The following is a 14,445-nucleotide window of genomic DNA, read 5'->3' as shown; positions in this document are numbered from 1 at the left end:
ATATTTTTTTTACTGAAAAATATAATAATATATTTTAAAATATTATTAATTTCAATTTTGAAAGATGAAATCAAATATTTAATATTCCCTTCATATGATTTTAATTCAAATAATTTGATTGAAAGGAAAGTAAAAATTTTGGAGGGATATCAAAATTTCAATATTCCCTCCAATACATTTGATTGAATCCCACATGGATTTCTTGAGTTTTTTTGAAAGAGTTTTTTTCTTATAAATAGGTGAAGACTTTCACAATAATTTCATCAAGCTCTTAATGGGATTCCTCATAAGAGGAGACCCTTGAAAAAGAGTTTCAAATTAAAATTTTCTTATATTCTTACATTTTATATATATATATATATATATATAATAAGAAAGAAAGAAAAGAAAGAAAGAAAATTAAAAAAAAATTAAGACCGGTCCGGTTCGATCAACCCGTGACCGGGTCGACCGGTTCACCGGTTTAACCGGTGGGTTCACCGGTTTTTAATAAATAGGCCGATTTTTACAACTGGCCGGTTTAAGGGGGCTGACCGGACCGGAACCCCATCCGGTCACCGGTTCAACCGGTTGAACCGGCCGGTCCGGTCCAGTTTTTAAAACCATGATTTAGAGAGACAAGAAGAACAACTTACCAGGATCATTGATTTTGTGACCGAGCGGATGGCCCTTAGCTCGGTCAAGTTCTTGTGGTGCTCCATGTCGGCTGGGAGGCACACACTCTTGGCAAGGTTGAAAGCCATCAGATGGTCTTTTTCAGCAACAACTGAATCAGTGTCCTGAATATCACGGTTTTGGAAAGTCAGTTTGGGTGCCCATGTGGAAGAGCTAGCTCGGACGGCGTGCTCCGATTGCGAGCTCGGTGGAGAGCTTGGTGGCAGAGTGGTTTCGTCTTCATCAACTAAGTGTTGTTCGGTCTGGGAAGTACGGGCGCGCTTAGTTTGGCGAGATGAGGAGGGTTGTTGTGATGGTAGGGCCACTACGGTTTCTTGTGTTTGGTTTGGTGGTGGTACATCGGCCATGTTTGTCTCGGTCAAGAGGGCCCTGACTCTGTTTCTCTTGGCCATTTCTTCTTCAGCAGTCAGTGGGATTAGTCTAATTTGTGGCAAGGTTGGGTTTGGTTCGGGGGTGTCCTCCAACAGAAAGTCAGTTACTCTGGCTTTTCGGCGACCGCTGTAACGGTATGTCGGCTCAAAATTAAGAAGTTTGGCCCAACTTCTTTGTGGAAAAACGTAGTGCTTCGCGAAGTGTGTTCAGGTTGGGGTAACTATACAAAGGTTGAAGATGGGCTGAATCTGCATAATGAAAACAACTGTTAGTTCGGTTCAAGAGCAAGTAAGCGAAATAAAGAGAAGCATGAAAAGTGACCGAAGTAAAGTACACGAGGGATTCCTTTATTCCAATTTATACTTCGGCCTGGGATCTGGGCTTGGTGGTCTTCAAAATTCCCAGATACCCAGAAAAAATCGTCATCGTTTAAGTCTTTATCCGGCGTATCTTTTATTATTTTTTCTCTGCGACGGCGTATCCTAAGGTAGTAGACCCAGCCGTCATCTTTGGAGCCAATGGAGTATTGGTGGAATATTTCTGCTAGACCGAGGTTAAGACCGGCTCGGCGGTTTAGTTCGGTTATTCCCATTATTATACGGTAAGAATTTGTGGAAAGCTGAGTTGGGCATATTCTGGTTTGTCTTAGGAATTCACAAATCAAGGGTTGAATGGGGAATCTTAGTCTGGTTTCTATTATTGATAGGAGGGTGAAAAGTACATAGCCCTCTTTTCCCCATGGAACGATATCTTGTTCGGCCAGAATGAGTTGGACGTCGTCAAGGATGTTGTAATCCCTTCGGAATTCGGCCAGGCCACCAGGGGTTTCTACCAAAAACCTATACTTCCCCATTTATTTTTTAAGTTACGAATAAATTAGTTCAGTCGCAAAATTGTGCTCAGTAGCTCGGTTGAGCGCACAGTGGAGTGCCTGGGCAACCTAAGTCTGCAAAGTGAAAAACAAAGGGGTTAAGCACAGATCATTGGACCGTGTTACAAAATAAAAGCAAGAATATGAGTCCTACTTCGGCTATGTGGGATGCTACAGGTTCTGTCTCGGTTTTAACAAGATGCTTGGTAGCTCGGATTGAGCAGGGGGTTCGATAGCTCGGTCTTGGCGAGCGATTCGTTATCTTGGTTAAAGAGAAGGCTCTGTTAGACTGATTGAGCCTCTAGGGGCAGCTTTCTGAGTTCGGTCTAAAAACTTAGAAAGTTGGCTTAGCCCCAAAGACCTAGCTCGGACGAAAGTTAAGGTTTCCAGTATGCTAAGTTCAGACTTAGTTCGGTTCGTTTATCCCGGCTGAGGTAAATCAAAGGATGGTTTGACTTATTGAAATTGCTAGTATGAATATGAAGTGCTAGCTCGGTCGTATAGTTAGATTAGTGTGGCATCAACTACAAAATACTTTTTAGTTCGGTTATATTGTAATCTTGGATCAAACACAGTGTTCTATAGACTACTTCATGAAGTTCAAGTGGTTCAAGTGGTTCTTAAAAGGTTTTTTCAGAAAAATGCAGGAACTAGCAGGAAAAAGTGTTTTTCAAACATAGTATGCTATGGATTATACAAAAGCAGAAACAAAAATAGAGAAACAGATTTATAATGCTTACCAGGTCCAGAGGCACAAGAAGATAGAAGTGGAAGTAGCAACAATAGCAAGAACACGCAACTTCTTCGAAATACAAAAAACAGTAAGAGGTTAGAAGAGAGAAAGAGAGAGAAGAGCTTGAAACAGTAAAATGATTGATGAGGCTGATTCAAAGGACGAAAGTGTTGTTTTGGGATATAAGAAGGACGAAAACGCACGGGACTGTTCAAATTTTGCGGAGTACGAGGGTGGCGCGATAGCTGCAGTAAGCCAATACTAGCATGCCACGTGTCATAGGGATGAGAATCGATTCAGTTTGTGATTGAAGGGACGTTGTGACCGAACAAGCACAACTCGGCTTAAGTTTAGCTCGGCTGGAAGGGTTAAAAGTGTATAGCTCGGCTTTAAAGGCTTCAGAGTTTTAGCTCGGCTGGAAAGGCTAAAGGGTTTTTTTTTAGCTCGGCTGAAAAGGTAAAACTTTAGCCCGGTTTTATAGACAGGTAATCTCTATCATGCTACGCAGATGGAATTAAGGGGCAATTGAGAGGGTAATTTATATATGAATTGGGCCGAACTGGGCCTTTATGGGCCTCAGTACGAAGGGCTGAGTAAAGAGGTCATAAAGTTATTCTGGTCTTGAAGAGGCTTAAAGTTAGCCCGGTCTCAAGCCCGAAGGTAGACCGGTCCGAGGGACTCTTGATGTCAGTCCGGTCGAAGGACGCTTTGTAGTTAGACCGGTTTAAGGATGTTTTGAACTTATACCGGTCATGGCGCAGTGAAACTAGATCGGTCTAAACCTTGATAAAAGATAGTTCGGTTTTGGGCATACCATGGTTTGTAGAAAACTATGGGCAGAGAACCGAAATAGTATAGTTCGGCTAAGCATAGTCGTGATTACTTCGGTCATATGGTAGGCCGGCCATAGAAGGACCATCTCACTTGGTTTAAGCAGTGAGGGGGGTGTTGAAGGATAAGCATTATCCTTCAGGGGTATGAATCCTAGGAGGACTCTGCATGGAGGAGTAAAAGTCCTACTAGGATTGTGTCACGCAAAACCTATAAAAGCTCACAAACATCACCTATGGAGAGGTAATACAATTTTGATTCTCGAATTCACAGAGCTTCTTGTCTACTTGTCTGTTTTTCTGACTTAGGCATCGGAGGGGTTTCCGGCACACACTCGCCGGCTAGCTCACGCTTGTGTTTTCAGGGAGTAAAGCGACGTCGTACGGAGGAGCGCAGGCTTGATCAACAGGATTATACGAGAAGGTTTATTTCTTTCCCGTACAGATGTTATTAACATTATAATTTAATAGTTTAATAATCACTGTTGATTGACTTAATATTATTATTAACAAACTAATTAGTTGTCTAAAAATTCTGATTCTTACACATACAATTCAGATGGCCCACAATAGAATATGAAATACACATCGTCTCAGGTTTCAAATTCTTCTATGTTTTACACAAAATGCCAACCAATTTCTCAAAATTCAATTTGCATGAAACATTAATGACAATAGTATCTTTCCTATATTTGTACAGCAACAATATTGTACTGTTCATCTAAACTGAAAGAAAGAATACGAAAAATAACTTGTTCAATATAAAAACACTTCACAAGAACAACATACATGTCTAGAGAAATTCGTGTTTTTTTTTATAATTTTCTATGTATTATAATAAGAAGTTTATAATTTTCTTTGGACTCAAGTAAAAGTTCAACGAAATTTACAAACGTATAATTCAACTTCAAGATGACAAAAACAAAATCACAGAAAAAATTAATGAGTCCAGAGAAAATTATAGAGAAAAACTGATGCTAACTATTAAACACAATCATAGACAAAAATCATACAGAAGATCTGTTATGAAATTATAATTTTCTCTGTGTGATTGTGTAGTATTGGACTCAAATTAAAATCCAAAGAAATTTACGAACTTATATTCACTTTCAATATAACAAAAATAAAATCACCAAGAAAATGAATGAGTCTATAGAACATCACACAGAAAATTAATGCTAACTATTAAACACAATCACTCACAAAAATCACAGAGAAAATTTGTTATGAAATTATAATTTTCTCTGTGATTTTCACTGGACTACAAGTTTCCAATTTTCTCTGGACCACAAGTTTACAATTTTCACTAGATTACAAGCTTACAATTTTCTCTGTGATTTTCGTTGGATTATAATAACAAACATACAATTTTCTCTAGAATACAAAGAAAAGTGCAGAAAAATCAAAAGTGCAAAAAAAGAAAAAAAACAACGCACAAAACTGAGGAAAGCGCAGAAAATTCCATCGTCAATAACAAAGGATAAAAAATCAACTTGAAAAATAAAAAACGACTACACTGAGCTCACTTTTCTCTCACATTGATCAAAACTGAAAACAAAAACTTAATTCAAAATACAGTAGAAAAACTTATCTGAAATCGAAGTCCTTATATACAAATCAAATGAAAAATAAAAAAACGTATCTGATTCAACTTCACTGTAAATCTACTTCTACGAGATCAACTTTTACATGATCAACGAAAATCAACTTCTATATGACTACAAAATAAACTTTTACGCGATCAGCGAAAATTAACTTCTATACGATCAACGAAAATCAACTTCTACACGACTATAAAATCCCTACAAAATCTCCACGAAAATCTGCATCATCAAAATCTCCATCATCAAGTTCATCCTAACTTAATCTCCTACAAAAATAGAAACGTAATCTTCAGTTTTCAAAACTAAAAACTGTATATTATAAAGAAGTATAAAATAGATATTTTATAAACTAAAATAACATTAAGGCACCTTAGATGTAAGTCTCTCTAATTTTAATTATTTTTTAATTATTTTTTTAAAATTTCATTTATTTGGAATCAAAAAAATGTTTTATATATTTAAAAGTTTATTAATTAATTTACAGACCCGATAAGGATATACTCTCTGTTGCAAGCCTACAAATATACCCTCTCTCTGTATATATACAGAGGAGTAACCATTATTCATCACTGTTCTCAAGTTCTTTTGAATCTCTCTCTCTCTCTCTCTCTCTCTCTCTCTCTCTCTATATATATATATATATATATTGGTCTACAATTACTAGGAAGTCGGTTGTGGTGGTGATATGGACGATGTTGATTGAGAGCCTAGGTTATGGATCTCTCATCGCCAACTTCATCTTCTCTCTCATCGAACTCATCGTCTTCAGCTCCACCAACCTCTTGGTTTTCCGGCATTGTTCGCGGCCGTGTGGATCGCTCCAGCAGCCTTAAAATGGCCAACAACCCCGCCGACTCCGTTGGCCCTATCAATCGGAAGAAGCAGTTTCGAGGGGTCATGTTCAAGTACGGTCCCAAACCTATTCAGGTCTGAGAAATTCTCTCTGAAATCACTGTGATTATATTTGAATTTTTGAAACGGTGTAGCCTATATGGAAATCTGATTCACAATTGTGCTTGGAATATGAACAATATGTGCTTTATTTGAATCTGCAAACGGAAAGTACCATTGAAACATGTTTTCATTAACAAAAATGTACTTAATCTTACTATGAACAAATAAATGTGGTGGAAACAAAATTGGGCGGAACTTAAGCTCATCTCAAACAAAAGATATAGGGGAGAGGAGAGCCAAGGAAGACTTGGTGCAACCGCTTAGCGGAAGGAATTGTCTGAAACCACTACCTGCAATCAAACTAAAGGAAAGCCTTGATCGATATGATATTAAGATATTATTAAAGGTGCAAGTTTGATAGGAGGCTAGGAACAAGAAGAGGGTCTCAGCAAATTTACATGAAATAAGTTTTGGAAACAATTTTCCCCATAAAAAAACAAAAAACAAAAAACAAAAAAACAAAAAACAAAAAAAATAAAAAATAAAAAATAAAAAATAAAAAATAAAAAATAAAAAATAAAAAATAAAAAATAAAAAATAAAAAATAAAATGAAATGAAATGAAATGCACTTGAGAATTTTCAACTGGTTGTGGAATCAAATCATGTGAGAACCCCATTTCTGCTTGCTGCAGAATAATGGGTATTAGTTGTTTATTAGGAGATATTTATTAAAAATGCCTTCTACATCTGCGTATGCAGCACAGGATTGTTGGAATTTTTTTGGTTGAATTCGTAATGCTATTGAGAAACCAATTTGTTATGGTTCTTATGGCTCCCAAGTGTGCGTTCTTTGTTGATATAGCTTAGTAACCTACTTTAAAATGACAGATAATGGAATTCTTGTATCTTTAGGAATGCAAAGTTTCAAAAGAAATGATATGCATTATCATTTATTGACATTCATATTCATTAGTTTTGGTGATTCTGTATGCTATTCGAAATGAAAGGTTCATGATCTTGGATGTTTAAGTAAACTGCAGCATTTGAGGTCAAACCTGATTTCGTGCATTCTTGAACCAAGGCAATTGAGTGTCTTATTTGCTTGCTCCTGTAGAATATTTGTTGTTCAGTGCCATTTTTTGACTTTCATGAGTTAAAGAAATGTTTTACATTGGTTTGTTATATGAGAACTTGAAGGAGGCAAAATTGCTTGGCTGTTCATCTAAAAGGTTAAAAACTATTTGCTCATGTAGCTATCGTTTTTTAATGTATTACCAAGTTGCTTTGCAAGTAGGTTTAGGGTTATGGGAAAGTTAATCAGGTACCATATAAGCTTAATGAAGCCAAAGCCTTTGTACACAACAAGTTTTAAAACACACCTTGCCTGTCTCAAAGTTTGAGGTTTATGTAAATATTTATCTTGGGTATTAATGATTACACAAGGTTGAAAAGATTGGATTTTTAGAACCAAACAGAAGGATAAGCAAACAACCAAACGGAGAGGGAGAAACCAAACGAGGGACATGATACTAAATGCTAATAAAGAGACTTGAATCCAAGACCTCTCTGAATCAGAGCTCTAAGCTGTTAGGAACTGGGCACAACAATGTATATCAAGCTATCTAACAAATTCCTCCTCCTCCACCTTCTGCAGTTCACGTGATTAGCATGCGCCTTCTCCATAGTAGTAATCTCTTTTACAAAATTGGTTGTTGTCATTAGTGGTGCTCAATTTGCAATTGAAGAAATTGTATCACTTTTAAACAACTGGGCCCCAATGGGTTTCTATTACAAAATTTGTTATTTTTCGCATTCACCTTCACCATGGGTAAGAACTTGGGGACGCCTATGTTACATGGACTCGGGTGCGAGTGTCGGGTGCGGGTGTGTATCCAAGCGTCAGACCTTCATAAATTTAAATCTTAGGATCTTGGGGTATGTATCCAAAATTCTATATGGATATGGGGACACGTCATATGTACATATATATTGCATATTATATAATATTCTCGGATGAGATGATTTAAATTATGTAGAAATATATTAGAAATTAAATATGATTTAGAAACAAATATGAAATTTCTATATCTAATTCATGTGGGAGCCTAAAAATATTGCTTTACTAACAAATGCAAGTTTCTTTTTCTTCATATATTGTCACAAATTAAAGGATCTGAGTGTCTAAATTGGGTACGAGCGTCGGACACATATCCCACACCCTTATCCATGTCATATCCGGTGGACACGGGTATTGTGGGGGAAATAGAAGAGTCCATGGTCAATTACTGAATCCATGCATTATTTCTACAAAATATGTTTATAAGGAAAATTCTTGTATTTTTGTAGGGTTATTACTTGTGCTCTGTTGTGGTCCTTCGTGGTTAGGTTGTTTGTTTTACCATCTTTCTCTATGATGATCATGATATTGTTGTTCTTCGTGCAGGTTGCATTCAAAACAGGTGATTATAAACAACAAGTCATTTTTATTGGCGGATTAACTGATGGATTTTTGGCTACTGAGTATGTCCAATGCTCTCTCGATTTCAATTTATGAATATGTTATGTGCATTGAGCACGTATTTGTCGTGACTGTTGGCACCTATTAGTGCTATCTTATTAATATCTGTCAAAAACGAAAAAATTAATAATATCCTACACATTGCAAGGTTATGCTCTCTCTCTCTCTCAATTAAATTCAATGAGTGTATAAACAAGTGCCACTATCAAGAGGAGCTAAGTTTATTTTCAGTGTTAATGGAGTGATATTTTTCACCATAGACCTTTAAGCTTCTTTAAATTCTTTACAGTGACTTTTTTTTTAATGGAAAAGTTCATGTGAGAGCAGCTTTTAACCTAATGCACTTGAACAATATGAATTCAACAGGCATACAACATACAACACATTCTTCTTGTAGTTTGGTGACAGTGTGAGATCCTAAGGATTATTAAGGGCTTATCTCTTTTTGATAAATTTGATGTAGAGAACAAAATTTGTGAAGTTGTTGAATTTTTTTTTGTTATGACTAGTGAATGTAATGTCCCAATATATGTTCAACTTGCAGGGAAAAATAGTGTTGTGACATCTACCATCACATTGTAATTTAGGAGTATTTATCATAGACAAGTTGGACTGTAAAATAGTTTCTTGACGCTACCTAAAAATTTTCAGCATTTTGAAATATTGTTGGCTATTCTTAAGGCCTTCTAAACTCCGGGGCTACCTTTTTTTATTAGTAGAAGACATGAATCTTGGAAATATGCAGTACTCAAAAAAAATCTTGGAACATTCTACCATGTATGTGGATTCCTCATCTATAATATGACCACATGAAATAGTATACGCCCCACCAAATATGATAGATTGCTCTTAAAGAAAATTTGTACCATAGTATTGATGCTAAGAATTAATTCTTTGACGTGTATGTGAAAGGAATTCGTATGTAGTATTTGCATTTTTTAAAGGAGATTTATTTCCTTATGCAGATACTTGGAACCTCTGGCAATTGCTTTGGATAAAGAGAAATGGTCTCTAGTTCAGTTTCTGCTCTCATCTTCTTATAGCGGATATGGCATCTCAAGCTTGAAACAAGTAACTTCTAATTTCTATCATTGCTTGGTTATTTGGGTGGAGATGAGCAGTGCTATGGGCTGTTCTAGATATATTAACTGCTTTCCATTTCTCTAGTTGTGAATGAAAACAGTGAGACGAGTTAAATGCCTGTGTTCGTGATAGGAATAAATTTCATGAGATGAAATTTCTTTTCAAGTGCCACTTTGATGTTAGAGGCATTTATGTTATTTCCTATTAGAGAAGAAAGGACCCAAAACCGACAATTGTTCATAAAGACGTGCTCATGAAGACATGCCTTCTTAAAGGTCATTGTTGACCTCCATAAGAATGGATTTTCCTTTCTTCGCTCAATAGAGTGGATCATCTCACATGGAATTCAAAATTTTGTCTCTAATCACTAAAGTGTCTTCCGCCTTAAAGCTGCAATGTCTGAGCTCAATCAGATTAGGGACCAAACATTGAAGGTCATGGACAAGTAGGAATACTCACTAGTATGTTTTTGCAAGGATGACAGTGTTACATGGTTCAATGTGGAGAAATTGATCTAACATTTTCTCAAGAATTACATTAGAATGTATTTCACATATGGAGACCTATACATATAAAAGTAAATATACGTGTTTTATGGAGTGTTATGTTATCTTGATTATCATGACTTTGTTGCTTAGAACGAATGTCAGTCTTCATAAAATTTTATTTGACGTCTTATAATTGCTCATCAGTGTCCAGAGTGTTATGTTTTCTCTGCTTAATGGTTATGTTACAGGATGCCATCGAACTTGACCAATTGATCAATTACTTAATAAACAAGGAAGATTCTGAGGGTGTGGTATTGCTTGGCCATAGTACTGGCTGTCAGGTGGGTACCCTCTTTTAAAAACACTTGCAAGCATATAAAGTTCAGTTTGAAACTGATTACTCACAGTTAATGAGAAAATAAAGTTAGCCAACTATTGTTGAATGCATATGTAGGATATTGTATATTACATGCGGACAAATGCTGCATGCTCTAGAGCAGTGCGTGCTGCTATCTTCCAGGTAATTTACCTATCTAAATTCAGTTATTCTGTGTGCTCTAATTTGTGAAAGTTCCAGGTGTCATGCATACTTCTGTGAAGCTGAAAAGTTAGTGGTTGCAACTTTATCAGTTTGTCACAGTGAATTTTTTCTTTTAGGGATAATTACACAAACATCCCTTAAGATTTTTGACAATTAATCTAGGTGATTCTAAACATACACCGACTTTCTCTTTACACCCACCATAAAAAGTTTGGCAAATCTCGTTTTTCTCTACCCACCCCACAAAATACCAACACTACCACCATACTCAACCAGACCCATTTTGTTCTTTCTATACCCACCATTCTCTACAACCCCTGATGACTAGCCAGCATTCTTAACCTGCATTCAACCACCACTGACCAGCCCATTGCCTACTGCCGACCACTGCCATTGGCAACCATTTGGGAGTGATTTGGTCTGATTTTGAATTATTGAGAGTTATCAGAAAGTGATTTCAAATAAATAGAAGAAGCTTTTTGTGACACTGTTCACTGAGCCAAACTTTATTTACTCTTTGCAAGTTGGGAATGGTGATTGTTTCTATTGTTTTGAGAAGTTAGATAAACTATTTATGTGGTCTTATATAAAATGAGAACACAGTGTGTGTTTGAACAATCTTGGTTCTCATGTTTCAAAGAGCACACTCACATGTATCATCCCAGTTCCAGGGGACATGCACAAATACTTATATATACCGTAGTTAATAGAAACTTTTGAAAGCTTGAAAAAACTTTTCACTTTCAATCAATATTTGATAGTTGGTGTGCAAACTGTCTTATTTAGCTGATAGAAAAATTTTATTTTATTGCTTTATGCCTGGATATGGCATTAATTGCAGCTTTTGTCATAATTTTAATTGGATTGTCTAGGCTCCGGTAAGTGACCGGGAATATCTGGCAACTCTTCCTGAAACAGCTGCTATGATTGACTTGGCTTCAACAATGATAAGTGAAGGTCGGGCATCAGAATTAATGCCAAGGGAAGCAAATCCAGATGCCCCAATCACTGCCTCTAGGTAAGTGTAATATAATTTTTTTTATTTGATAAGTAAAGGTGGCTTAAGGATGTATTCTATTTTTAAAAAAACTTTCTATTGCTTCATTAAGTTTTGCCTAGTTAACTTTCTTCTTCCCCTGACCTTCATTATTTTCTTGTATTGGAAATATGATGTATTCTTAGATTGCACTTACATCTTAAGTGAGCCATTTATCATATATTTTGAACTCCTGTTGAAAGGCGTCTTTGCACTTTTATTGTCTCTTATGACATTGAAGGTTTACCAAAGTAGAATTTTCAACAAAAGTGCAAATTAGAATAATCTGAAAATGTAGAGATCAGAGCTGTCTTACTCATTAAAGAGAGCTCCAAATATTTATATGTTGTTTATGATTAGTCAGAAAAGAGGAGGAAAAAATGTACGAAATATTTCAGGCTGTCCCTGTATAAATAGAGATGAAGGATGATTTGTGTTAAGCCATGGATTGTTGATAGGTGGCACAGATTTTTGATTACTTGAAATTTATTGATTGATCAAAATTATGTTTGTGATGTTAAGTTCCACTTTTGGCACTTAGGTTGTGAATTTTTTTTTCTTTTCAATTTGAGCGGGATATCTTATAGAAATGCCTGGCAAGTTGACCACCCCTTGGAGAGAAACTCTTGTAGTGGTTCCTTTTGTCAACTTTTTAGAATAAAATTCATAATAAGCGACAATGATTAAGAAAGAATCAAGCTATTATTTCATTTAAAAATGTAAGACTTCTTTTCTCCCAACATACTACTTATTAGACAATTCAACCTGATCTTTACTTTGTCTGGTGTAATTGTAAAACAAACTAACGGTTCGCTAAGTTGGTGCGCATAAACTGATGATACTAATACAATCACGCAATTGAAGGTGATTAAAAATTCTCATATTTGTCTACTACTATTGATGTTGTATTAAATTGTGGCAGAACCGATGCCAACTTGTTACCATTGCCCTCAGAATTTTGGGATATGTTTACTGATGCAAATAATGAAATAAAAAGTATTGTTAAAAAAACAGATATGTTTTTCCCCAAAATTTGGCTGTTCTAGTGGCAGTTTCAGTTTCTGGTATACCTTTTCATGAACATACTAAAATTTTAAGACTTGTTCTGCTCTGTACTTGAACTGAACAAGTTGTTTGGCCACAATTAAATAAAAAAGAATTCTTTTTTCTGTATCAAGTTCTATCATTTAAGGAATTGTTCTCTCTTCAAGTGTCCGGAATTTTCTCTGCCAAAAAATTTCAAAAAAGAAGCCTTTCTATTTATACTGTATGCAGTAAAGATTGTGTTTATCTACAAAGAATTTTCTCTACCAAAAATTCTTTTTTCTCTACCAAGAATTTTCTCTTCCTATTTATACTGTATGCAGTAAAGATTGTGTTTATCTTTTTTGGCTTTGGTCCTAGCTGAAATACCAAGCACATTGCAGATATCACTCCCTTTGTGCGTACAATGGGGACGATGACATGTTTAGTTCTGATCTTAGTGATGATCAGCTGAGAATGAGACTTGGACACATGTCTAACACACCTTGCCAGGTAGGCATTTCTTTGTCATACTCTTTTGGGGTTGTTGTAGATAGATGCTTGTTGTAAATTGATGGACACAATAGAGCGCATGTCTATATGAACTTTACACATTTTTTTTTTATTCTCTGATAATAGGACTCTCCTTCCGCAATTAGTCTAATAAGGGAATAGAAAATGCTGAAAAGGAAGGGTGGGGGAAAATTTTTTACATAAGCACTTCTTGAGCAAGCAAATCTGCAATCCTAGCCAATATGACTGAACTGTCCCAAATCAAGCATGATTTGTTCTTTGACTTGCATAATAACGATGTCATCTCTGCTTGGTTTACATCAGTGAGTGTTTCAATTACTTGAAGATGCTTGTTTTCTGCAGGTTTTGTTTTCAATGGCTGATGAATATGTGCCAGAGTACGTGGACAAGAAAGCATTAGTTGACAGGCAAGTGCATTTACTTTTTCTTAACCAATATTTGGAAGTTATATCAGAAAGTTAATATTATTTTTGAAGACAATGTTCACGTGTCTTTCAGTCTGCATGCACGCGCGCTTGTGTGTGTGTGAGAGAGAGAGAGAGAGAGAGAGAGAGAAAGAGGATATATTGGTAATTCCCTGTGTCTTTTGCCAACATGAACAAAGTTTTGATTCGACCAATGCAGATTATGCAAAGCAATGGGTGGTGCAGAGAAAGTTGAAATTGAATGGGGAAACCATTCCTTGTCTAATAGAGTGGAAGAAGCTGTCCAGGCCATAATAGATTTTGTTAAAAGAGAGGGACCCAAAGGCTGGGACGATCCGTGGAGCTAATATGGTGATTCCCTCGTACCATTTTCTGCTTTTCATTTTCTCATTTTGCAGATATTGTTGATTTCTATATTCAATTCTGCTTCTTTTCCTACATTTTTTAAATTTCTTTGTCTCAGTATTTTTCTTCCTAGTTTGTTTGTGTATTAGAGATTTCTGAGTTTGTTGAAGGCGTGAGTGAGTTTGAACTTACATATATGTATTAAAGAGACTGATTTTATTTGCAGTGTTTGATTTTGTTGAAGAGAGCATAAATCTGGTGTTCTGTAAGAAAATTTTATTTACTAGGAAAAGAAAAGGTAAAGTTTCACTTCTAATTTCTTGCCCACTAGTAATCATTCAAATTAATAAATTTTGAAACTTTTCATATTTATTGATGTGACACTTGTCATATTATTATTGAAGTGTCTTGTTTTAAATTCAAAAATTTTATTATTGCATGATATTTTAGTAAGGTTCTTTTGAGAAGTTGG

The 14,445-nt window shown here is 35.8% G+C and overlaps 1 protein-coding gene across 2 annotated transcripts; it reads left to right on the top strand.

Annotated features, from left to right (window-relative positions):
* Window positions 1–4,398: 4,398 nt before the first annotated feature.
* On the top strand, window positions 4,399–14,227 carry LOC114295007 (alpha/beta-Hydrolases superfamily protein). 2 transcript variants are annotated; one of them, XM_082875675.1, is made up of 10 exons: window positions 4,399–6,012; window positions 8,424–8,500; window positions 9,464–9,569; window positions 10,318–10,410; window positions 10,524–10,589; window positions 11,483–11,628; window positions 13,074–13,182; window positions 13,546–13,610; window positions 13,828–13,979; window positions 14,200–14,227. In XM_082875675.1, exons 1-9 carry the CDS (start codon window positions 5,800–5,802, stop codon window positions 13,973–13,975), a joined length of 1,023 nt encoding a protein of 340 aa, XP_082731801.1. In that variant the 5' UTR covers window positions 4,399–5,799; the 3' UTR covers window positions 13,976–13,979; window positions 14,200–14,227. The 2 variants fall into 2 exon arrangements, with proteins under 2 accessions (XP_082731801.1, XP_028094978.2); XM_028239177.2 differs by having other exon boundaries at window positions 13,828–14,227.
* The last annotated feature ends 218 nt before the right edge of the window (window positions 14,228–14,445 follow it).

The sequence above is a fragment of the Camellia sinensis genome, chromosome 6 (genome assembly GCF_055761805.1).
Source record: "Camellia sinensis isolate YWXY chromosome 6, ASM5576180v1, whole genome shotgun sequence".
Classification (NCBI taxonomy): Eukaryota; Viridiplantae; Streptophyta; class Magnoliopsida; order Ericales; family Theaceae; genus Camellia; species Camellia sinensis.
This window is presented reverse-complemented; position numbering and strand designations above follow the sequence as displayed.